Genomic DNA, 23,996 nt, shown 5'->3' on the forward strand with positions numbered 1-23,996 from the left:
TTGTCCAATGTCTTAAACACTCTAAAATTCACCGTCCTCATCGCCGTAGATCAAGGATTGGATGATTTCGAACGAATGCTTCATCTGCGGCCACGCCATCGTTAAGAACACCACCAAAGTGTTGGCAATCACAAACAGTTTCATCATTTCCGCAGCTGGGGAGGTTAGTGAAGGAAATCGGATTCGGTAAATTTGTTCAAATTTGATGACGCAATATTCCGACAAACCTTGCGACGACCGCATGTACTCTCCGAAGCCGGAGTTGATGTCCTCGTCGCCGGGTTGCTTCACTTTGTCATCCTTCTGGTTGTTGGCAAGCGCTTGTTTCTTGCTGTCCTGTTGCTTCTTGCCCTTTCCACCACCACCGGGCGTTTTCTTATTGGCACCGGAAGGCATAATAAGGCATCCGGGGGGAGAGAGCGAAAAAAAAAAAAAAAAGTTACAGTCTGTCTGTCCGGGGGTGTTTTGGTTGGGGGTGTTTGTGTGGTGGCTTTTGCTGTTGATCCTGGACGTGTTTGACCGGGCAGGGGATTGATTTATCGGTTTTCACTGAAAGAAAAACAAAAGTTGATTGGAGTTAGAGCATGGGGTGGTTTTTAAGTTATCCAAGTCTTGCAGTCTCAAATGAGATCATCATCTGCGTTGCCATTTATAGAGTAATGTGTATGAATATGATCATCGTGCACTGTGGGCCAAAAAGGCCTGACCTTTTAATTTTAGTGGGTTGTCCATAAGCGTTTTCTATCTTTAAAGTTAAATAAAACAAACTGTGTGTGAGATATTGATGAGATTTATATTTCGATTGAAAGGCTTATCAATACCATTATGTAAGGAATATGACATCGTTCAAATGGCCACCTTGGCTTTGCGCACAAATCTGGCTGAATATCGTTGATGGCTTCAGTAATGTTGTCTTTGAGGGCATCGGTGATTTGCGGCTTATTGGCATAGACCTGAGACTTAACATAACCTCACAATAAAAAGTCTAGCGGAGTTAAATCACACGATTTTGGTGGCCAGTTGACATTTCCTTTCCACGAAATAACCATGCCCGAAAATTGCTCATGCAGAATATCTATTGTTTCGTGCGCGGTGTGGCACGTTGCACCGTCCTGTTGGAACCACATATCCTTCACTTTAGGCCAGAAGAAGTTGGTAATCATCAACCTGTAGCGCTCTCCGTTGACAGTGATGGCCTCGCCAGCGTCGTTTTCGAAGAAGTACGGACCGATGACGCCTCCGGCCCAAAATGCACACCAAACAGTGACTTTCTGGGGATGCATTGCCACTTGGTGAACCTCGTGTGGATTGGCCTTGTCGCAAAGATTGTTCGGGAAAAATCGGGGTCTGTTTACTAGTGCTCCAAAAACCAATCAGCGAACACACGGCGCTGTCTATGATCGCTCTTGGGTCAATTGAAGCTTGTACGGGTGCATGTTGAAGCCTACGAGAGGCCCAGTTCTTGTGTGCGGCACGGAATGGACTGCCGCGGGTTCTCCTGCACACTTCTCGAAGTTATTTAAACTTTTTCTTAAGCGGTGCATCGATTCCGATCATTTCTGTATTTATTGAGTTATTTCTGAAGTGATTTATTAAGAGCTTGCAAAAGTGATAAAACTTTCTATTATGATTGAGCACTTTCCAAAGCTACTGTGAAATTTTCTGAAATGATTCAGTACTATCTAAAGTAATCGCGGAGTTTTCTGAAGAGATTTTGTACTTTCTGAAATGATTTCAAACTTTTCCAAAATGATTCAGATCTTTCCGAAGTGATTCAGAACTTGCAGAAGTAGCTACATACTTTTTCTGGAATGATTCAGTACTTTCCAATGTGAATCCCAACTTTCCTAAAGTAATTTCTTGAATGATTCCAAACTTTTATGAACTGATTTAGCAAATTCTGAAGTAATTCTAAACTTTTCCTAGGTTTTTCAGTACTGTCCGAAGTGGTGCAAAACAATTTTGAAGGGATGTAGGGAGTAATTGAAAACATCTATGAAGTGATTCAGTACTTTTCGATGTGATCCAAAGCTTATGTGAAGTGATTCAGTTCTATCAGAAGTTATTTAATATTTTCCGAAGGGATCCGAACTTTCCTGAAGTGATTCAGTATTTTCCTAAGTGACTCATATTCTAACTTTGGTAAATATTTGGAGTCGCTTCCTTGAAACGATACCATGATATTGAGCTCTATTTGAATCTACTAGAGCAGTGTTGCCATCTACCGGTTGAATTTCAAATAATTCTTGGATGGCTCTTGACTCTTACTGAAACTTTGCTGAACATTCGAAGTCACTATCATGAAATGAAACCGAGATGTTGAGCTGTATTTGATTGTACTGGAGCAGTGTTGTTATATCACAGCATAATTCCGTGACTCATACTCCAACTTTGCCGAACATTCGATCTAGAAACAGCGGTGCCGGTGGTGTAATGGTAAGCTTGATTACCTCTCACCCCAGCAGGTCTGGATTCAATCCCAGTCGGCGCCGCCGGGATGTTCTGAGGCATAACATCTCTGATCACGCCTTCCTCCGCAAGGGAAGTTGTTGGATTTTCCTCTTTCGGATATCCTCAGAGAGACGTAAAATGTTAGGTTAGCTTTTCGTAACTTAAATTCTGCCACAAATACATTTAAATAATCCAACTAAGAATTTGGTTTTCTTAAAGGCAATATAAATCCAACAAATGTATTAACATCAGTAGAGAAGCTAATTAAATATAATTTTGTAGAGCAAGGTTTTGGCTTGGCTTCAATTGTCCTTTCTCTCACTGTCACTACTGCTGAATGATTCCCTTTACCCTGCTAGATGTCAAACTATCGATCATTTCATTCCATCACTGATGACATTCGTAGATCTGGTAGCTATGTCGACCGAGGGGCTACTGTATCGATGGTTGCGTCTGCAACATCCCCCGACCGGTAACGCTGAACTTCCGGTTCCGCTTTACCTGCTGTCTCCACAGCCAGCACAGCTAGCTTCGAAACTGGTAGATGTAACAATCCATTCGAGGTCTGTACAACAGCTTGCCTCGTCCCACAACAACGGACACAATCTGGCCACGGATCCACCCATTGCTAGTCCCTTCGTCCAATATTACCACGAGATCCCCTATCTTTAGCGGTTCCGATTCGTTGTGCCATTTCGTACGGTAAGCGATAGTAGGAAAATACTTCCGGATCCATCAAGTCCAGAACTGATTGATCAGCTGTTTCGCCAATTCCCAGTTGGTCCTAGTTACTCGGTCGACTTCGGCAAATGTCTTCGGAGATTGAACAACTCCACTGGAACTCAGGTGAATGAAGTGGTTAGGAGTGAGTATGAACGTGGACGTGAATTAACGATAGATTCTGCTTCGACAAGGATCGTCAACAACGTCTCTTTGTCTGGGTTTCGTGAACTGGAAAGGCAGCTGAGCGCCGTTTTGACACTCCTTACTAGTCGCTCCCTAGCTCCCCCAAAATGTGGAGCTGAAGGCGGGTTGAAAACCCACTTGGTATTAGTGTTGGTGAACACTTCGGCCAATCCTTTGTGAATATCCTCAATTTCTGCCCGGAGCTCACAGCTGGCACCTTGGAAGTTCGTTCCATTATCGGTGTAGATTTCGCTAGGCGCACCTCGACGAGCAATAAACCGACGAATGGCTAGTTTGCAGGACTCCGACGACAACGAATAGGAGACCTCCGGGTGAAAGGCGCGTATTGATAAACAGGTGAATAAAGCAATCCACCTTTTCACGACACTTCGTTCAATCCGAACTTGTATTGGTCCAAAGCAGTCGATCCCAACGAATGAGAACGGGCGTATCCACGGAGTGAGACGAGCTGTAGGTAGGGGGGCCATTCTCGGGGCTACCGGTTTCGCCTTCTTAATCTTGCAGTACTGACAATCTTTAATGACCCGGTTAACGACTGCACGCAGCTTAGATATGTGGAACTGCTGCCGAAGCTCGTTCACTACCGTTTCTTGGTTGCCATGTATAAACTTGCGATGGTAGGCATCTAATAGCAACTCTGTCATACGGTGATCCCTCGGAAGAATTATAGGGTACTTGAAGCTATAGGTCGCGTATGGAGCTGCACTCAAACGGCTATCCACATGCATAACACCGTGCTCGTCCAGGAACGGGGACAGTTTGTCGACCTGTTGTCTCCAGTCTTCAGGGCCGCTACTGCAGCAGGGTAAACTTCCGCTTGTACCGACGACCACAAGTAGTTTTCAGCCAACTGCATCTCTTCTTGACAAAGACCTTTATCCAACTTCCTAGGCTGATTCATACGTTGGAGGCGTACATTAGCGATGAAGCGTTTAACATACCCCATGCATTTTAACAGGCGTTCCCACTTCAAAAATCTGTTAAAGTCCACCAACTGCTTACCGACGACTGCTCGGTGTACCATACTTGGGCGTAGTTCTTCGGCACTTTCGTCTGTCTGCTTCGATGACTCTCTTGGCCACTGTTCTTCCGGAAGATAAAGAAAATCCGGCTATCCGTCAAATTCATGATTATATTCGTAATGTAATTCAAAACGAAAATTCCCAGAATCTTATTGTAAACGTGAATTTCCACAAGAAAAACCTAACTGACTTGAAGAAAAGTACTATTGTTGATAAGTATTCGTCATAGTGAGGTCATATTCGAGAATTGGATTTTATGGATTAATAAAATTTAACACAAATATAATGAACACATTTCTAGATAAACATTTCAAAAGTCCTATCTGCATTGATCGATTCTCTTCCGTTAATAACTCAGCTGTTAAAGCTTTCCCTATTGTGTTTGACATTTTGGATGCTAGATAAGAACCTCCTTTATCAAACTATTTTGTAAAATTAGCGCAAATTCTGTTTGCATAGCAGTGGTTATCAAAAGAGATAGTCGATGAAGAGAATCGATCAAAGCAGATAGGACCATTTGAAATGTTCATCGAGATTTAATCATTCTCTCTCTCTCTTCTCTCGCTCTCTCTCACACTCTCGCGTTCTCGCTCGATCTGTATCGTACTCATACGCTCACTGTATCTAGCACTGCCAAGAATCGAGACGGCTAATACATAGGTGTAACAGTCGGAAGAAGTGTTAGTTTGTTTACTTAAATGAACCATGCCCATTTTGTTATGGCATGTTTGCTATACGAAATGCGCCTCGTGTTTATTAGCGAATTTCACATCAAAGATTGATTAATTGAGTAGGAAATCAGTTTGGCACGGCATTTGTGACCAGCATACACCTTCCGGTAGTATGAAACAGGTCAAAAACTGTTCAAATCCGCAGATAAAATTTTTGTTTTGAATTTCTGTATAGCAAAATAGTGAACTTTTCGTGAACATTAACGGCAAAGAACTCACCAACACTGGGAGACTGTGAGTTCCTGCCCACCTGTTCATTTTCCATCGTGGCCAAGAATACTGTTTGCGCTAGATCATATTCGTGGGTGTAAGTCCAAACCTGCTATGCCGTATATCTCAAAAATGGTTAAAGATATCGCCAAACGGACAAAATCACGTGTTTACGTAAAGACGCACTAGACTTGTTCGAAAATCAGCTTCGTTCTATATATTGGCCTCAGCAAAAATCAGCTTCGTTTGGCCCTAGTAATCATTTTCCACATGAGAAAACATGTCCCCGAAAGGTTTTGAAAAATAAGCCCCACCCTAGTGTGACTTTCACGGATGGCTTTCGCCAATCTCGTTCCCAGCAATGCTCCTTGCAGCTCCAAACGTGGTTCCGATAACGCCTTCAACGGAGCAGCAAATTTGTCCACGAATAACTGCTCTGAAATACGTTACGCAGGCCGTACGCATTCTCGCTTGCGTCCAAGAAGGCATGAAGTTCAAGCGGTCCTATCTCTTCCGATGTCAATCCCGGGAAATTGATCTATTTATACGGATTTGGTCTAGTCCTTTCAGCAGAGAAACCCATTCCGCCAACTTTCCAAAATCTTTTGTTCCCGCCACGCCTCCTGAATGATCAGTTTACCGTGAATTAAGGCGTGCGATATAAGACCTAGTGGGTCGAAAACACGCACCGTTTGGCATAACATAACTTGGCATAAGTATATCAAAAGCTTAACTTAACTTAGATAAGAGGACTTAAGTGCCACACGCCAAAACAGCATAATAAAACCCTTAGCTCTACACTTGAACTCCCGGATCACTGGCAATTGTGCCCCACGGGTGTGCTTTCAATATGGATTTTTCAAACGTTATTTCATCAGAGCGGTTCTAGATTCGTCTGGCGTTCGACCGGCTATGGTGACCAGTGGGCGATGATGTGACTCATCGAGACGGGGGAACAAGACAAATACAAACTATCAAAAGACAAAGGAATTAAATTCTTATACTAGAGATTTGCAGAAACACATAAATGGACTGCATATAGCATAGATCGCGGGTTCCCAACACGTCTCTGATAGGGATATAGGGTTAACGGCGCCGGTGGTGTAGTGGTAAGCGTGATTACCTCTCACCCCAGCAGGCCTGGGTTCAATCCCAGTCGGCGCCGCCGGGATGTTCTGAGGCATAACATCTCTGATCACGCCTTCCTTCGGATGGGAAGTAAAGCCGTTGGTCCCCGGTTCATGAGTTGATGGATCGATAGGTAGGGTCCAGGTGTGGGAGCTGCCTTCCTGGCACGTCGGTAGCATTGGTGCTCAGCACGGAAAACAAGATCGACGGAAAAAACAAACCAAAGGGAAAAAAAGGGATATAGGGTTTTCTTTCTTGACCTCGAGGGTATTCAAAAATCACTCTATGGCGGCGTCATAACATTTCCAAACTGCGTGATCGATGTCATCGTAACCGTTTCCACACCGACAGATGTTGCTGTCCAGGAGGATTATTCTATGAAGATGCGCATCTAGCGAGTAGTGGTTGGACATAAGTCTACTCAACACGCGAATGAAGTCACGACTTAAGCCCGAGCCGCTAAACAACGCTCTCGAAGAAACATTAGGAATAATTGAATGTAACCACCGTCCAATATTTCCAGTGTCCCAATCGGTTTGCCAGCTCAAAAGGGTACTCTGACGCACTAAATAGCAAAATTCATCGTGTGAAATTTTTCTGCCTTCCTGCACGCTCACCTTTGCGAGAGAGTCCCCCTTCTCGTTGCCTGGGATTGAGCAATGTAAGGGGACCCATACAGAGGAAATCATGTATATCTTTCGATCAGTACGTTCAAGGGAGTTCAAAGGCAAGTCTAGTTAAAATGAAGGATACATTCAAATGATTCTCAAGATACATTTAATTTAACTAAATACTTCGTAAAACCGACACAGTAAAGTCAAACTGGCCAGCGAAATTCTCCCAGTGCTCTCCCAAACAGGAAGCAAGCACAACATTTTCATCCGCAGCTTTGACCATTCAGTAAATGGAATATCCTCTCAATCACACCTTCTTTTGCTACTTCCTACTCAGGAAGGATGCTGGCTACATACACAGAACCAATGCAGAGCCCTTCACGTTCCGCCATGTGTAAGGTAAAGGATTGCACGGATATTGGCCGACGTAGCATGTATTGTGACCAAAAATTGACTTCGGAATGCCGTAATTTGTTTTCGCTGTTGTTTCAATTTTGCCAAGAATCCCAGAAGCCATGGGGAGGGGGGAGGGGAAACAGTCCAATCAATCACGTTGTTGCCGGTCCGAATTCTGGAGGAGGGCTGTTGTGGTGTTATTCTCGTTGTTGTTGTTGTTGTTGGTCACTTTGTTGATGTCTGGGAAAGTCGGACAATATTGGAATTTGCCGGGGAATGACGTCTTTGCTCATTGTGTGGCGAATGGCAATAATCATATTCTTCTTCTTATTTGGATTTATTACGTCCCCACTGAGACTTTACGCTGGCTCTCAACTTGGTATTCTTTGAGCGCTTCTACAGTTGCTTATTGAGATCTTTCTAAGCCAGTACCATTTTTGCATTCGTATAATTGTGTGGCAAGTACAATAGTACTCTTTTGTCCAGGGAAGTCGAGAAATTTTTCAACCCGAAACAATCCTAGACCGAACCGAGAGCTGAACCCAGCTGCTTCCAGCATGGTCTTGCTTTACCGCTTTGTTTTTACCAACTGATCTAAGTAAGGCCCCATTATTAATGACGATGGTAATGTGGGAGGAATGCTGGAGGGATTCCGTTTCATCAAAAAGGATTTCGAGGAAATGAGTCTTGTTTTTTTTTTTTGTGTGGAAACGAAACATTCAGAACTACTGTAACAGTATCAAGAATTGTGTTATAGTTTCCACGATAAAATCCGAGTTATTTTTTTTAGTAATATTATCTAGAACTGATAAGTCGGACAAATTACACCGCTATTGGTAGTTTTAATCAAAAATGAATTTTGCCATGCATCCTCAAGTCGATTTATCGATTGAAGGCTGCTCGACCTCTGGTCAGAAGCAACATGACCTCATCGAATGTAGTAATTTGAATTGTATTTTTTCATCCACTGCAAGCTTCCACAAGAAGTGAATCTATTTCTTTTTAAATGAAACATACCCATTTTCCACTGCGATACTCATAATTGTACCATCTACATATCGTACGCACTCTCAATTCCAGCTATTTATGGGCGCGTTACGAAAACGCTTAGCACCCGCTTTTCCGAATTGTTTACAAAAAGTGGTGCGAATCAAGGTTTCTAGAGCATCACCATCGGCTGGCTGATGAGATAGTACACACAATAATAATAATAGTAGCTCCAGCCGCAACAGCAGAAGCAGCAGCAGCAACAACAACGATGCTAATGGCCAACGATGGCCAGCGGACTCGAAGCAGTGAGTGGCCGCAACGTTCAAAAGCCTCTATTTTTCACACGAAGAGTTGCACTGGTCGTTGTTTTTGCTAAAACAATTGAAGCATGAAAGCAGCAGCAGCAAAAGGCCACCCCTCGAATACCCGGACCAAGACGAATTACCGTCAGGCAGGGTTGGCATGCTCAATTTTTCGCAAAAATTGCTCATGTGTTAATAGCTCTGCACTCACTTGATGAAACATGGTTTTTCTGGAAGCAACTGATAGAATCCATCCATTTGTTTTGGTCCTTCATACAGCGATTTGTTGATGATGACAATCATCATTTCACATTTTTGCGTTTCAAATAACTGCTCTTTCCATACGTTCGAAAAAGCTGTGTGAATTCAAATGTTGTGATTTAGCTACTCCATGCGTGTCTACAGTGATCTTCAATCCTACCTCATCAATTGATTAAAGCTAAACCAAGTGTCAGCAGCTGATTGAAATTCTATTACCATAAGAGCAATTTCTGTACCAAAATGAGCATGCCAACCCTGCCGTCAGGTGAATTCGATGCTTGCTGGGTGGGAGGAAAACAGTTGTTTTTGATTTATCGCTCCATGGTTCCACTGTAGTGAAGAAAAATGAGAAACGACTCGGAATTGGAAAGGCTTCACCCAGTCAGCGCTGCAGCGTGGCCTTTGCGGCGAGCCGAGCTTGTGAAATTTTCCCCAAGTCCCACAAGAATCGCACCCAGTAGTCGCCGCATTTGACGAGGGGTTCGTTCTAGTTAGGAGTGGGAAGGTGTCAATTCTCTAATGAAATTAGCACTTGGCTGTAATTGATGTGTGCGAAGGAACGGGACTTCGTGTTTTATTTTCATCGAAACTCTGTGGTGGGTGTGACTAGGAACAAGGTATATTGAGGTATCCGTGAACTGGCGATGACCAAAAGAAGAGCTGACCCTCGTCAATGTTCGGCTGTGTTACAGCTAGCAGGTTTTATCGCCTTCTGTCGGGAGTGGAATCCGTTGTAATCAATTTGCCGGAATGGAAGATTGAGGAAGCTCCGTTTTGACCGACAAAATGTGGATTTAGGATTCGATCAAATTGACTTTCGAGACAATTTTTTTGCATGACATCTTCCAAGATTGATCATTTCGCTGAGGTGGTAGCGATAGCTCAGCAAATAGTGGCAGGAAGAAGAAGTCCGGCTAGGTGTGTTTGTACTATAACTAAAGGCTATGATTCCAATACAAATAGTTATCTCGAATTTCCAATACCGATCAGGTACCAAATTGTCATTAACTACAAAAAAAAAAACCCTGTGCAAAATTTGAGCTCATTCGGAAATGATTTAGGGGCACAAATAGTAGTTTTGGTGATATTTAATCGTTTAAAGATTCACTTTCTGCGAAATTGTTCGGGAATCAACTTACATGCAAGTTGCACCTTTGACATTAATCATAGTTTGGCTGACGAAATTTTGCTACCTTGGCTGAATGACACATAAACATACAACTCAAATTGGCCTAAAAAGTACTCAGAAGTGAACACGCAGTGTTTCTTAGGAGAAATTCTGATATTCTTATTATGATTATGGAAATCTCCATTTTGTCTCTCTAAAAACTATTAATTTTGTTTGTCTTGTCCCCCCGTCTCGATGAGTCTCATCGTCGCCCACTGGTCACCATAGTCGGTCGAACTCCAGACGAAACTAGAACCGCACTACCGTTCATACTGGCGACAACGCTCTGATGAGACAACCAAACTTTACCCCCAAGCTCCTCCCCTGATCCTATCCTTCGACAATGTACCACTCTAACCTCGGGTAAGCCGCGAGTATTCGGCCCAACTCCTACTAGACATAGAAATAAGTGAATTTTGTTACAAACAATGAACAATGCACTATCGGCTCCGCAAAGCTAACGCGATTGAGCCTTCCAAAAAACGAACTAGTTAAAAAATGGAACCCTTGATACATTTTGTCATAAGTGACACAGCTTGCATGCAAGCTGATCTCCGAGTAATTTGCTAAGCAAGTGAATCGTTAAACTCTGCCATATTGTCAAAACTACAAGTTATGCAGCCATTGTATGTTTGGACGAAAGTTGTACCCAAGTAACCACCTAGTCCATTAACAGCACGATATGGGCCCTTCATTCAATAAACGGCTGATATACGGCTTTAAATTTTTATATTAGCCTTTTATAAGCATTATATTGTACCTTCTACATTAGAGCGATTCCAGACGAATTCGCAAATCCATGATTTTTCGTATTTTACAGGTGTACACCTGTAGTAGCTTCCAATCTTGCATGCTACCGAATAATTGTTTGCGGTGATATCGCGGGTAGCGATCATGCGTGATAATGCAGCTTCTGCATCATGGTTAGTTGCTGGTTTGAATGGATCAGTGATTTCTGGAAGACGGAGATTTGGCACAGACGACGACGGAATACACGGAGGGGGCATCTTGGTTGCCAACGTTGCCTTCAGCGTGTAATAAATATTTTGAAATGTCCGTCTCTCATCCCTGAACTCGTCGTCTACGTCTTCAAGATCTTCGGTTTGTTTTCTACTCCCTCGAATTTCCGCCACAATTCATCCAAATGTATTATGTATTTGATGCTACGTTCGAAATATTTCAAATTAGAGGTAGATAACTTTGATAATTCGCTAAGATTTTTGCATCAAATTTCTTCAGAATGACCTCAAGAACTTTTTTAGAATCATTTGCCTCTAAAATAAGCTTAACAAAAATAGTATTGCATTCTTGACATTCTTTGCAGAACAATTAACAAAATTCTTGTAAATAAATTATGTTCGTAGTTGGAGATGATTAAGGTGATTCCTTGGAAATCAGTGCCTCACTTCCTTTGAAATTGCTACTTCATGTATGCTGCAGTGCAGCAAACATGGAGTAACAATTTGAATGTTGCATGTATCGTAGGAGCTGATATAATAATGTCACAGCGAATCACCTTAACGTCAAAAATCAGACTTAAAGTGGACATTTTTAACGATAGTTGAGGAGATGAAAGTATAGAGTGGATAGTTACCGTTAGAGAACGGCAATGTGAAAATTGTTAATAGAAAGTAGAATGCGAGCAAAGGTCAATGTTGATAAAGGCACGAATCGGATCGAGCATTCCTTTTACCAAACTCACCCGTTGATGGATGGTGAGGGGTATTTCCCCCCGCCACCACTGGCAAAAGGGATGATCGCCGATATGCGGAAACAGTTCTATCGATTGTTTCACACTCAAGTTGCCATCTGACATGCATCTACCCGATTGCCTTACTCAAAATTGCCTTTTTTTCTACTTTCTATATACAATTTTCACACTGCCGTACTATAACGGAACTAAGAGTTCTATACTTTCATCTCCTCATCTATCGTAAAAAATGTCTTTCAGTCACGCATGAAGTAATGACACATGATTAGTTAGAGTATTTTTGATTGTTTAATTATTCTTCCAGGAATTCCGTGAAGGTTCCTTCTATAAATCCATTTTATTAATTTTTGAATTTTCATTCAAATTCCCATGCAATTAAAGGTTATATATATATATATATATTATGTCACGCTCTAAGGAGGGAAGGGGGTTCTAAGCTTTTGTGACAAGCAATGCATTAGGTATAGGAAAAATGTCACGATAGGGGGGAGAGGGTAATTTTTTGCTCGATTTAGCGTGACATAATTAATGCATGGGCCCTAACCACAGAAATTATATAAATTTTTCCTTGGAATAATCTTGGAGTTTTCCCTTGAATTCTTTTGGTAAGTAAATTCGTATTTTCCTCAGAATTACCATGGCATTTTCTTAGAATTCTCAAAACCAAAATTCATCTCAGAATACTCTTGAAACTCTTCTCAGAGTTCCTTTGAGATTGAACCCTCCAAATTCGATTCCATTGGATTTCTTCTCGCAATTTATTTTGAACTCTTTGGAGTTCTCTTGGAAATATCCTCAGAAATCACCCAGAATTCTTTTAGAAGTATCAGCAGAGATCATCTCTCAGAGCTTTCTTAAAAAAATCAGAACCTATTTTGAGTTGTTATTAGAATTGGACCTAGAATCCTCATCCAATAACCATAGAATACTTCTTTATGTGTATGTGTCAGTCTCAGGGCCGTTTTTTTCAACTTCGCTTAAGCCTTGAAACAAGTTTAACTATATTGGTCAATCTGATTTAAGATTTCAAGTAGAGGTTAAGAAATCGGCCCTCAAAGCATTTAATTTTGCATGAGACTTTCGTAGTCTGTACTTTGGTATTATTCTCTGAAATAACTTGCTGTCATCCCTAGAATTCCTTTCAAAGACTTCTGAAGAAGTGACTTTAGTGACTATTTTTAGAGAACTAGTAACTTCAGCGACTTTTTGGTTTAAAAAGTGACTTTTTAGTGACTGACTTCAAAATAGTGACCAAGTCACTAAAAAGTGACTTGCAACCAGCGCTGCCATGGGGGCATATCGGCAAAATTACAAAATTTCTTGCATCAGCCTGTTTTCCCACGGTCTGTTGATCCTTTTCAAGCAGGGGAGAAAATCCGTAGTGTATATCCCCATGTATAGCCACATTGCTCGAGACTATTTATTAAGAATGATTTTCTCGGTGAATCGATTATTTTCGAAAAAAATAATCGATTCACTAAGATCAATTCTTGTCTCAAGATTGCCAAATGCTACTCTAGACATCACCCCAATTCCAAAAATAGCCATATTGATGGGCATTTGACAGTATTTCCCACTTTTTTTTTTGAAGCCGGTTGCCACCATCTTGGAATTCAAAATGGCGTAGGATGTCGATTTTCAGCCTCTAGACGTCACCCCGATTCCAAAAATACCCTATTGATGGGTATTTGACAGTATTTCCCACTTTTTCTGAAACCAGAAGTCGCCATCTTGGACTTCAAAATGGCGTCGGATATTGATTTTCGGCCACTAGACGTCATCCCGATTCCAAATTATTGAATTGATGGGTATTTGAAAGTATTTCCCACTTTTTCTAAAACCGGAAGCCGCCAACTTGGAATTAAAAATGGCGTCTGATAGAAATGTTTGGCCTTTAGGTAGATGGGTATTTGATAATATTTTCCACTTTTTCTGAAGCCGGAAAGCGCCATCTTGGAATCCAAAATGGCGTCGTATCTTGGATATCATATTGATGGGTATTTGTTAGTATTTCCCACTTTTTGAAGCCAGAAGCCGCCATCTTGGAATTTAAAATGGCGTCGGATATCGATTTAGACGATCTAGACGTAGGCCGATTAAAAAAATCCTTTGGATGGGTGTTCGACAATATTTCTCACTTTTTCTGAAGTAAGAAGCCGCCATCTTGGACTTTAAAATGGCGTCTGATAGTGATTTTTGGCCTCTAGACTTCAGGCCGATTCCAAAAATACTCATATCGATGGGTATTTGACAGCATTTCCCACTTTTTCCAAAGCCAGAAGCCACCGCCTTGGACTTCAAAATGGTGTCAGATAGCTATTTTCGGCCACTATACGTCACCCCGATTCCAAAAATCTCACATTGATGGGTATTTGACAGTATTTCCAACTTTTTCTGAAGCCGGAAGCCGCCATCTTGGAATTCAAAATGGTGTCGGATATTGATTTTTGACCTCTAGACGTTACATCGATTAATAAAATACCCAATTAAATGGGTATTTGACAGTATTTCCCACTTTTTCTGAAGCCAGAAGCCGACATCTTGGACTTCAAAATGGCGTCGGATATTGATTTTCGACCTCTAGACGTTACCCCGATTCCAAAAATCCCATATTGATGGATATTTGACAGTATTTCCCAGTTTTTCTCAAGCAGAAAGACGCCATCTTGGAATTTCAAATGGTGTCGGATATCGATTTTTGGCCTCTAGACGTTAGGCTGATTCTAAAAATACCCATATTAATGGGTATTTGACAGTATTTCCCACTTTTTCGGAAGCCCGAAGCCACCATCTTGGACTTCAAAATGGCGTCAGATAGCGATTTTCGACCTCTAAACGTTACCTCGATTAAAAAAATACCCAATTAGATAGGTATTTGATAGTATTTCTCACTTTTTCTAAATCCAGAAGCATCCATCTTGGAATTCAAAATGGCGTTGGATAGCGATTCTCGGTCTCTAGACGTTACATCGATTAAAAAATACCCAATTTTATGGGTATTTGACAGTATTTCCCACTTTTTCTGAAGCCGGAAGCCGCCATATTGGAATTCAAAATGGCGTCGGATGTCAATTTGCGGTCAGTAGACGTCACCCCGATTCCAAAAATCCCCATATTTATGGGTATTTGATGTCAAACGTCCCTATTCTAAACATTACCTGTTCGGAGACCATCCAGATACTATCCGGATAGAAAAATAATGGATAATATCCAAGTTAAAATTATCCGGATAATTTTAACCTGGATATATTCCGAATAGAAAAAAAAACTGTGGATATGAAAAGCCTCCGTTTATTTCTATCCACTGGATGTGTATCGGATAATTTTGAAGCCTGTTCAGGATATCAAACTAGCTCTCCTAGAATTTGGAAACGCAATTTTTGGTGAAATTATCGGGAATTTATTCTCAGGATGTCAATAGTATTTCATCCAAATTTGTATTTTTAGTCAAGTAATTTTTACAACACCCCCCTGCCCAGGTTGAAACCCTGGCTGTGCCACTATTGTTGTAATAAATTGGGTTAAATTGCATATCAGAACGGCGCTTGGGGTGTCCGTGATTCCGGAGAAGGGGGGCACGAGCCACACCGTACCACCGCTTTTCTCCGCCATTGTCAATAGTAATGATTTACTGGAATCTTTCCATTCCCAGCATCGAATTGTAATCGTTCAAACTTATCCTGGCCATGCAGTTATAAAATAATTTGTTTTTGTCAATAAATGCAGATAATTAAAAATTGCAACCCATTGAACATGTGTGCCATATTTCCTAATCTATTTGGAACATTATTAAATTATTCAAACCCTGCTTTGTACCGTCCATGTCTTTTAACTACTTTACGGTGTTCGGTTGCCATAAACTGCACTCAGAAAGAAACCACCAAATCAGCTCAAAAAACCTATCCCACAGGCACCGCCAAAGAGCAGGCACGTTTATCAATTCAATTTTTACTGCCGGGAAGCCGTTAATTAATACTTAATTAAAAACCAGAAAAAAATTTCTACAAAACGTCAGCGAAAAAGAACTGGAGCCCGGCTCACTCGAAAAACGTTCACCAAAGTGTTTTAAACGTTATAACGCACCAACGCGCGTACACACCACCTACCACCCCCTACGTCCCTTCTCTTCTACCCGTTCCCTCTCTCTTGTTCCGAGCCGTCCGGGATCGGTCGATGGTGGTTTAAAACTTTTAAAATCACCGGGAAAAATAGAACTCCCTTCCCTCGAAATTTCCCGTTCCTCCGAAAAAAAAAAATTTCATTCGAATTCGAGCAAAAACAAGATCCAAATACGAACCGACGAAGCCGGCCAAGTCGACCGGAGGGAAAAGATCATTATCATAATTATGTTATTACCGATGAGCGAGCGATGTTCTCATCGCCATTGGCCAAGAATCGGAATCCTCCAAAAGCCGAATGGCATTCATGCTGCCAACCACCCCCTCACCTTGAAGCAACAACTTCAAGCTTGCCTGTCGACGGCAATAATTGATGGCTTCTCTGTTACGCGCCGATCATCCATCCTTCCTCAACTGGTGGTATTTGCGATGGGCCAACTTTTTTCGGACTTTAAAATCAACGTTTGAGGAAAAGTTCGACCGTGCTTTTGCAGAGCACAATTTAACTAGGTTGAGAGGGAAAACAATTTCCCTCCCCGTTCTAGCTACTGGCAAGTCACGAGGTCGTCCAAAATACCACCACCACCTCCTTGGGGGGGAAAAGCTCCACTCGAGGTTTGAGGTCTCGCAGCTTATTAAAAACTTTTGTTCCTTCAATGCTGCTGCAACTGGGCTCTGGTCGGGGGAAATGAGTGTCTCTGTCTCGCTATCGCATAGTGTCTGCAAGTTGTCATACTCTGAATGCCATTTGAATATGACCGGTTCTTATCGGAACCGGTGGCAGATGCAGCATTTTAGTGGCAGTAGCCGAAAGCGAATGCTTTCGGTTCGTGTGATTCCAAGGGAGGGGGACGAGTAGAGGGGGAATGCGGCCAAACCGCAAGTGATTCTGTTCCTTTTTCTTGCGATAGATAGCATTCCAGAGGGCACTCTCGCCAGGAGAGTGGCTTGAATAGGATGGATCAAATCACGGAGTGGGGTAGGGTAGAGTTGATAAAATCTACCGTGGTCGAAAAAGTTACCGAATTACTTATGTTTTAAAGCAAAGGTAAGGAGCACAATTATATGCGGAATTTTTGGTGGAGATTAAAGGGAGATACCGTGAATGCGTGCTTTGTCACAGACTGAAATGGAGTAACAGATAATGTCTAGTATTGATTGGGATGTCTGGAAGACTGAACAACTCACTTTTTATATATGTAATGAAAACATGTTGTGAATGCTAGTTTACTGTGGTCTCGAAGAATTCTGGAAAAAAAATATCTTGTTCGAACGGACAAAGGGCTAAAGAAAGAACAAAATTTCAAAATCGACGAAACTTCCCAAAGAAGTATATTAACACTCCGAAAATGGTGGGTAAAAAACTTTAAGCCGACTACGAAGCCTCCGAAAAACGTGTAACGGCAAGTTTGCAATGGCACAACTTAGCCATTTCTTAATGAATTTTAAAAATTGTGGTACCTTTAGAATTCCTAGGGTTTGTAGATGATTGTCTATTTTTCTATCGTTCGAACGACGGTCCCATGGCTATCTAGGTACATATTTAAGTCACAACCACAAATTCATTCTTATATCACAGTTGCTAATGTTTTTGGAAAAAACTGCGGAGCTCTAGGATCAGTTTCATTGATTGACCTCTTTTACGATGTTCTGGACTTACTAGAGGATGGCCCCATAGCTATTTGGGTTCATGTTTATGTCATGACCTCAAATTCTTTCTTATATCGCAGTTCCACATGCTTTCGAAAACACCGTAGAACTCTAGGATCAGTTTCGAGGATTGAACATTTTTAAAGATGTTCTAGATCTTTCGGAGGACGGTCCCATGGCCTTCTAGGTACCATAAAACGGGGTAACATTGATAGTTTTTTTTATAGTATATTCTAAATAAAATTTACAGCAATGAATGTTTTTCAATTTTTTAATTTTTAAGACAAGTACTGAGGATCCAAGAGTCAGTTAGTCAGTAATATATTTAAAGGAAATTAAAGCATTTGTACTTTTTTTTTAGTTTTGTGACTGAACTTCAGTTTTTTGATTTGGGGTTACTTTGATGAATGTAGAAAAATATGGTTGAAACTCAGACAATTTAATTCGTTAAATATGGAACTTTGATCATAGATAAGAATACCACATTGAATTTGTGATGACTATATCGGAAATACATTTCATAAGTGAGTGCTCTTTCAAACAGGCGAAAAACACGAAAATTGATTTTTAAAATGTTTGTAAAATATGTAACACATACTATATAAAAACTATATACAATATCAACGGAAATACCCCAAACTACAATATGGAACCAATGTTTTTAATTTGGAAAAAGCGCAACGAGTAAATTTAATCTTCACATTATATTATCGAAGTTACCCGCATTATAAAAGATAGCCCGTTTTACGGTACATGTTTATGTCACGACCACAAGTTAATTTATATATGATAGTTCGGAAAAACCGAGGAGCTCTAGGATCAGTTCCATACATTGACCACTTTTACGGATTTTTCGGATCTTCCAGAGGACGGTCCGACGGCCACCTGGGTCCGTGTTTATGTCACGATCGCAAATTCATTCTAATATCACAGTTACTAACGTTTTCAAGAAAACCACGGAGCTCTAGGATCAGTTTCATGAATTTTCCAATTTCACGGATGTTCCGGATCTTCCGGAGAACGGTCTCATGGCCATCAAGAACCATGTTTATGTCACGACCCCAAATTCATTCTATCATCTCAGTTCCTAATGTTTAAAAACCGCGGAGCTCTAGGATCAGGATCGTGGATTGACCACTTTTACCACAAACTTGCCGTTACACGTTTTTCGGAGGCATCCTATTCGAAGTGTTTATCATATCTCCTACACTGTACCAAAACGTCATCCTCTGTTCGAATGATACCTCTTACTTACCTTACCAATCAGGATATGGCCTTTTTGTCCTCTACTGTCCGAAGAAGTCGCCTTGACTCTAATCGATCGATCCGTATTTATTTCTTCGGTATTTACAACTTTGTATTTTTCCAGGGCTGCTTGTTGGGCTTGCCCCAACTCATTGTCTCGCCGGGGAACCATTATGCACAGCTCTGATTAAAGTCCCATGCTGGTACTAGCACGGGGAGGCACTCTTAAGATGGAGAACAGACGCCATTTCGAGCCGCACCTCCATGGTGAATAGATACTCTGGTTTGGTGAAGCATTTCCTCTATCACCGTACTTTGGTTACCGCGCCAGTGTTCGCGTCGCACCTCTTCACTTTGCTATTGCCGGACTGGCAACATTGCCCAGGCTACGCCACCCAGCTGTGTCCATGTTTCAGCTGGTAGTCTTTTGTTATCATATGATTCAGGGAGGCGTGAGGTAGGAACTTGTGAGGACCAGAACTTGTGAGGACCAGAACTTGGTATTCCGCTCCTTCCAGGTTGTCAACTCACCATAGTCCCAATGAAACCTCAAACCATTCAAAATCAAAACATCGAAATCGCTTTTTCGAATGATAGCTGCAATCGGATGACAGTTGTTTTGAAACCAGATGATGCTCCTCTCGAATACAGGATGAATATTGATACGAGAAGCGAACGGACCTCAGTTGAAATGTGTAATGCTCTCTGTTTAATGATTGTCATTCCCAATTGATATGCATATGGTATTGGTTCAACCCCATAACGTAAATCATCCAAAATCTAATTTAAAGGATTTGCAAGTCTTTCTATTCTTAAATTGTTATCCTCTGAGCACTACATGCTGTCCCTTTATTTGGTATTTATTGACTACGAAAAAGCTGTCGACCGACGCAATCATGAGAATCTGTGTGGCGCCCAGAGACGCAAGGGAGTCCCGGATAAAATCGTCAACCTCATCGAAGCGCAGTATCAGGCTTTTACGTGCAGAGTTCTGCATAACGGAGCCTTGTCTGACCCTATCCGGGTAGTAGCTGGTATGAGACTATCACCGCAATTGTTCCTCATCGTAATCGACGAGATCATGGTGGGTTCAACTGACCGAGTACCGAACCGTGGGCTGCTTTGGCAGCCTATCACCATGGAGCATCTCAACGACTTCGATTTGGCTGATGATGTTGCTCTACTAGCACAACAAGCTCAATGACCTAGCCGAACGCTCCTCTGCGGCGGGTCTCACCATTAACGTCAACAAGACCAAATCGTTGGATGTCAACACGGGCAACCCTTCCAACTTTACGGTAGCGGGGCAAACAGTGGAGAAGGACGAAAGTTTCCAAAATCTTGGCAGGCAAAAAGCGTCGGACGGCGGGACCAAGAGCAACATAGGTGCACGAATCAAAATTCGAACGACGACCAAAATTCGAATTTTCAACTCGAACGTAAAATCTGTGTTGTTATACACCGGCGAGACGTGGTGTGTATCAGCGGAGAACACTCAGAAGCTGCAGTTGTTCATCAACCGATGCCTGCGGTATATAGTTCGTACCTGGTGGCCTCACAACTGGACCTCAAATGCCGATGAACAGAAATTCGAGAGCAAAAGCGGAGGTGGGTCGGCCACACACTTCGACGGGGCGGAAACGAAATCTGCAAGCAAGCGCTGGATTGGAATCCGGCAGGACATCGCAGCAGAGGCGGACCCAGGGGCTCATGGCGGCGGAGCCTCAACAAGGAAATAAAGCAAGTCGAAAGGAATCTGACCTGGGGCCAGGTCAAGGCAAAAGCGAGCAGCGGCTTCCGTGAGGCTAGGAAAAATTAAGTTAATGAATTACCTAACGATCAATAGAATGCAAGAATAGAGCACACACAATATAACATAAACGACCAAAAATATTATTGGAAAAGCATATGTACCCGGGTAGACCCGACAGTTATTTATGGTTCATTGGTACTTCTTATCATAATTGATCCAACAACGATAATTTTTGCTTTCAGAAATTGCCATTTTCAGAGAAATTTTAACTGAAAAATTGGTGGCAATTTGCTATAAAATCGATTGACAAAGCAAATGAATCGATTCAAAATATTGCAGTCTTCAAAAAACTTTTGTAGTTTTTTTTATATTGAAAACATTGTAGAACACACACTTAGAAAAATTGATGTAAGTTTAGGTGCTCTGAGACTGACATATACGAGCGTCAATTTTGACATAAAATTGAGTCATAATAGACGCGAAATTCAGCTCAATAAAACGTACTTTCAAGCTTTTCAGTCTCGGAGCACTTAATTTTACATGACATGTTTGTTAAAGTCTCATCATTTCTGTTAAATATGGATTCGGTCACGTGTAAGATTAGATATTTCTAAGTGTGCACATCAAATCGATTAAATAAGGTTTATGATGCAAACAAATCAAAAGATGGATTTTAAGCAAGTCCTGACAAAAATTCATTTATGTATCGTTAAAATTATTATCTAGAACTAAGTGTCTTTGGCAAAGTTTCATGGAATTCATACATCTTTTCCAAAGTTATAAGCCTTTTATCTTGTGATTACAAAAAGTTAGTTTTTCTAAGCGTTATACCACCTTAATAAACCTTTATGGACATTATTCAAAATATGCAAAATGACATTTCACATTGACATTGAAATAGTAAACATATTTAACAGATTAAATTATAGTATACTTTGAGTGGTTTACTAAAAATTCCGTATTCCGGTTTAAACTCCTAATTCATTCTGATGAGACGTCTCTGAGCGTGTTTTAGAAATAAAATAACTGCTGAGTTCTAGAATTTAATTTTCAAGAGTTGACCAGTTTTTCCGAAGGACCATTACGTTGTACCAGGGGTCCATTTTCTGCTCACATCTCCGAATTCATATTGATAAGACTTTCATAAATAGTTTCGAAAAAATGGCTGAGTTCTAGACTTAGTTTCATGAGTTGACCACTTTTACGGATATTTCAGATCATCCAGAGGTCCATTCCGTGATCTCCACGGTTCATATTCCGGCCACAGCTCCGAATTCATTCTGATAAGACGTCTATTAGTGGTATTGAAAAAACCACATAGCTCTAGGATCAGTTCCACGAATTGACCACTTTGCGGATGTTCCGGATCTTCCGGAGGACTATCCTGTTGTCCCGTGCGTTTAAATTCCAGTCATAAACTCTGAATTCATTCTGATAAGACCCTTAAAGAATTACTGAAAAAAACAATGATCAGTTTCATGAATCGATCACTTTTACGGATGTTCCGGATCTTCTGGTGGAAGTTTTTATTCCGATCACAACTCCTAATTCATTCTGATATGACATCTATGAGTGGTTTAGAAAAATACACGGAGTTCTAGGACCAGTTTTATGATTTGACCACTTGTACGGATGTTCCGGACCTTCCGGTTGACCATCTCGTGGTCCTCAGGGTCGTTTATCCAATCACAACTCCAAGTTCATTCTGATAAGACGTCTATTAGAGGTTTCGAAAAATCCACGGAGTTCTAAGATCAGTTTCATTAGTTGACCAATTTTTGGATGTTCCGGTGGACCATTCCGTGGTCCCCAGGGTTTATATTCCAGTCACAACTCCAAATTCATTCTGATAAGACGTCTATGAGTGGTTTCGAAAAATCCGCGGAGCTCTAGGATCAGTTTCATGAATTGACTACTTTTACAGATGTTCCAGATCTTCCACAGGGCCAGACTTGTGACCTACTGGAATCTGAACGTTCGCAAAAGGTTGGCAAATGCCTGTTTAACAATTTCTTCATAAACATCAGGAAGTTATCTCTTCAATTTGCCGTACAAATATGGTACGTGTATTCGTTTATGCCGGATATGAACTATAGGAATCCGGCAAGAACGAATCCGTCTATAGGAATCTTGACTGTATGTTGGTACATCTTAAATATACTGTTAACAGAAAGTCATGCAAGCTTTCGATCTTTACAGCCATTTTATTCAGTGACAGTTTATTCACCTCATCCTGTAAATCAGAGTAAATTTAATAAATTTTATTTTTATTTAAATACTTCCATCGTGTTAGTATTGGTATGTGTCAAAAATGATGTTTGAGTAACCAAAACGGCAAACATGTGTCAATGATACAAATTTTGGCCAAACATCCATCCGAACAAACGTCCATTCGGCCAAATGTCCATTTATCCAACAGTCTGTTCAGACAAACATCTTTAAATCTCTAAAAGCGGTATAGCCCAGGATCAGTATTCCAGGATAATTTGGATGACCTAGGACTTCCGAGAAACTTTCACGTGAACCAGATTAAAATATCTAAAAATGTCCTGAAAGGATGTTTGTTGACGTGAGGCAATTTTTGTTTCGAGGTCTTCTTAATTAGCTATTTAATACATTTTTAGGGTTGACTATTTAAGTGCTATTAAGGCCATTTTTTTGTAGCAATTTTAGAAGATTTTATGCATTTCATATCATTACATCGTGTCTGAAAATGACACCCTGCTTGCAATCCAACAATTTCCATCTTGCACCTAAAACGCGCTGGGATACTCACAAGTTCAGTCCTATCAGTCGGAGCCGCCCATCACAATCTGTCCAACCGGGAACCACTTTCACTTCAACAAATAAACGCTCCTCTCCAACTGCGGAGTCAGCTCACAAGCAGAAAAGTTGCTTCTTGCCAGCCACGCAAATTTTCCTGGACAGAAGAAGTACACCGCGCGATAGAAAGACACTTCATTCGTCGACCTTCGCCAAACCCGTACTAAGACACCACCGGTAGCACCACCACCGGCCGGTCCGCCTGCGATAATTAAATGGACCGACAGTACAGGCGGTAGTCGGAAATAGAACCGAAGAAACCCGGTAAGTGTTCCGCGCCCTACACGTGCCGTATACTGTTTCTAACGAAGGAACGGGCCATGTGGGAGTTTGAACCTCCACTGGACGAAACGAAAGTTCTAATCCTCTTACATAATGGGATTACATGCGTATATGGCATGAGTGTGTACGGTTAGTCTGGTGGTCAGATGGCTGCTGGTTGCGCGTTCTGTTCGTTGTTGTTTTGACTTTGGAGACGGATTTTGATTTAAGAAAT

At 41.4% G+C, this 23,996-nt stretch overlaps 1 protein-coding gene across 1 annotated transcript; it reads right to left on the reverse strand.

Moving 5' to 3' along the window:
* Positions 1-21: 21 nt before the first annotated feature.
* Xport-A (exit protein of rhodopsin and TRP A) lies at positions 22-23,662 on the reverse strand. The gene is made up of 3 exons (XM_065234332.1): positions 23,454-23,662; positions 228-549; positions 22-155 (listed from the first exon to the last, which is right to left on the reverse strand). Exons 2-3 carry the CDS (start codon positions 394-396, stop codon positions 22-24), a joined length of 303 nt encoding a protein of 100 aa, XP_065090404.1. The 5' UTR covers positions 397-549; positions 23,454-23,662.
* Between the last annotated feature and the right edge of the window lie 334 nt (positions 23,663-23,996).

The sequence above is a fragment of the Ochlerotatus camptorhynchus genome, unplaced genomic scaffold, assembly GCF_037179485.1.
Source record: "Ochlerotatus camptorhynchus isolate MF236.1 unplaced genomic scaffold, CSIRO-AGI_Acam_v1.1 ptg000433l, whole genome shotgun sequence".
Lineage (NCBI taxonomy): Eukaryota > Metazoa > Arthropoda > Insecta > Diptera > Culicidae > Ochlerotatus > Ochlerotatus camptorhynchus.

Excerpts from the sequence above, each read along its gene's own strand:
- Xport-A (XM_065234332.1), bottom strand. The coding sequence starts at position 396 with ATGCCTTCCGGTGCCAATAAGAAAACGCCCGGTGGTGGTGGAAAGGGC. Across the intron at positions 156-227 it reads GTACATGCGGTCGTCGCAAG|CTGCGGAAATGATGAAACTG; the intron begins GTTTGTCGGAAT and ends TAACCTCCCCAG.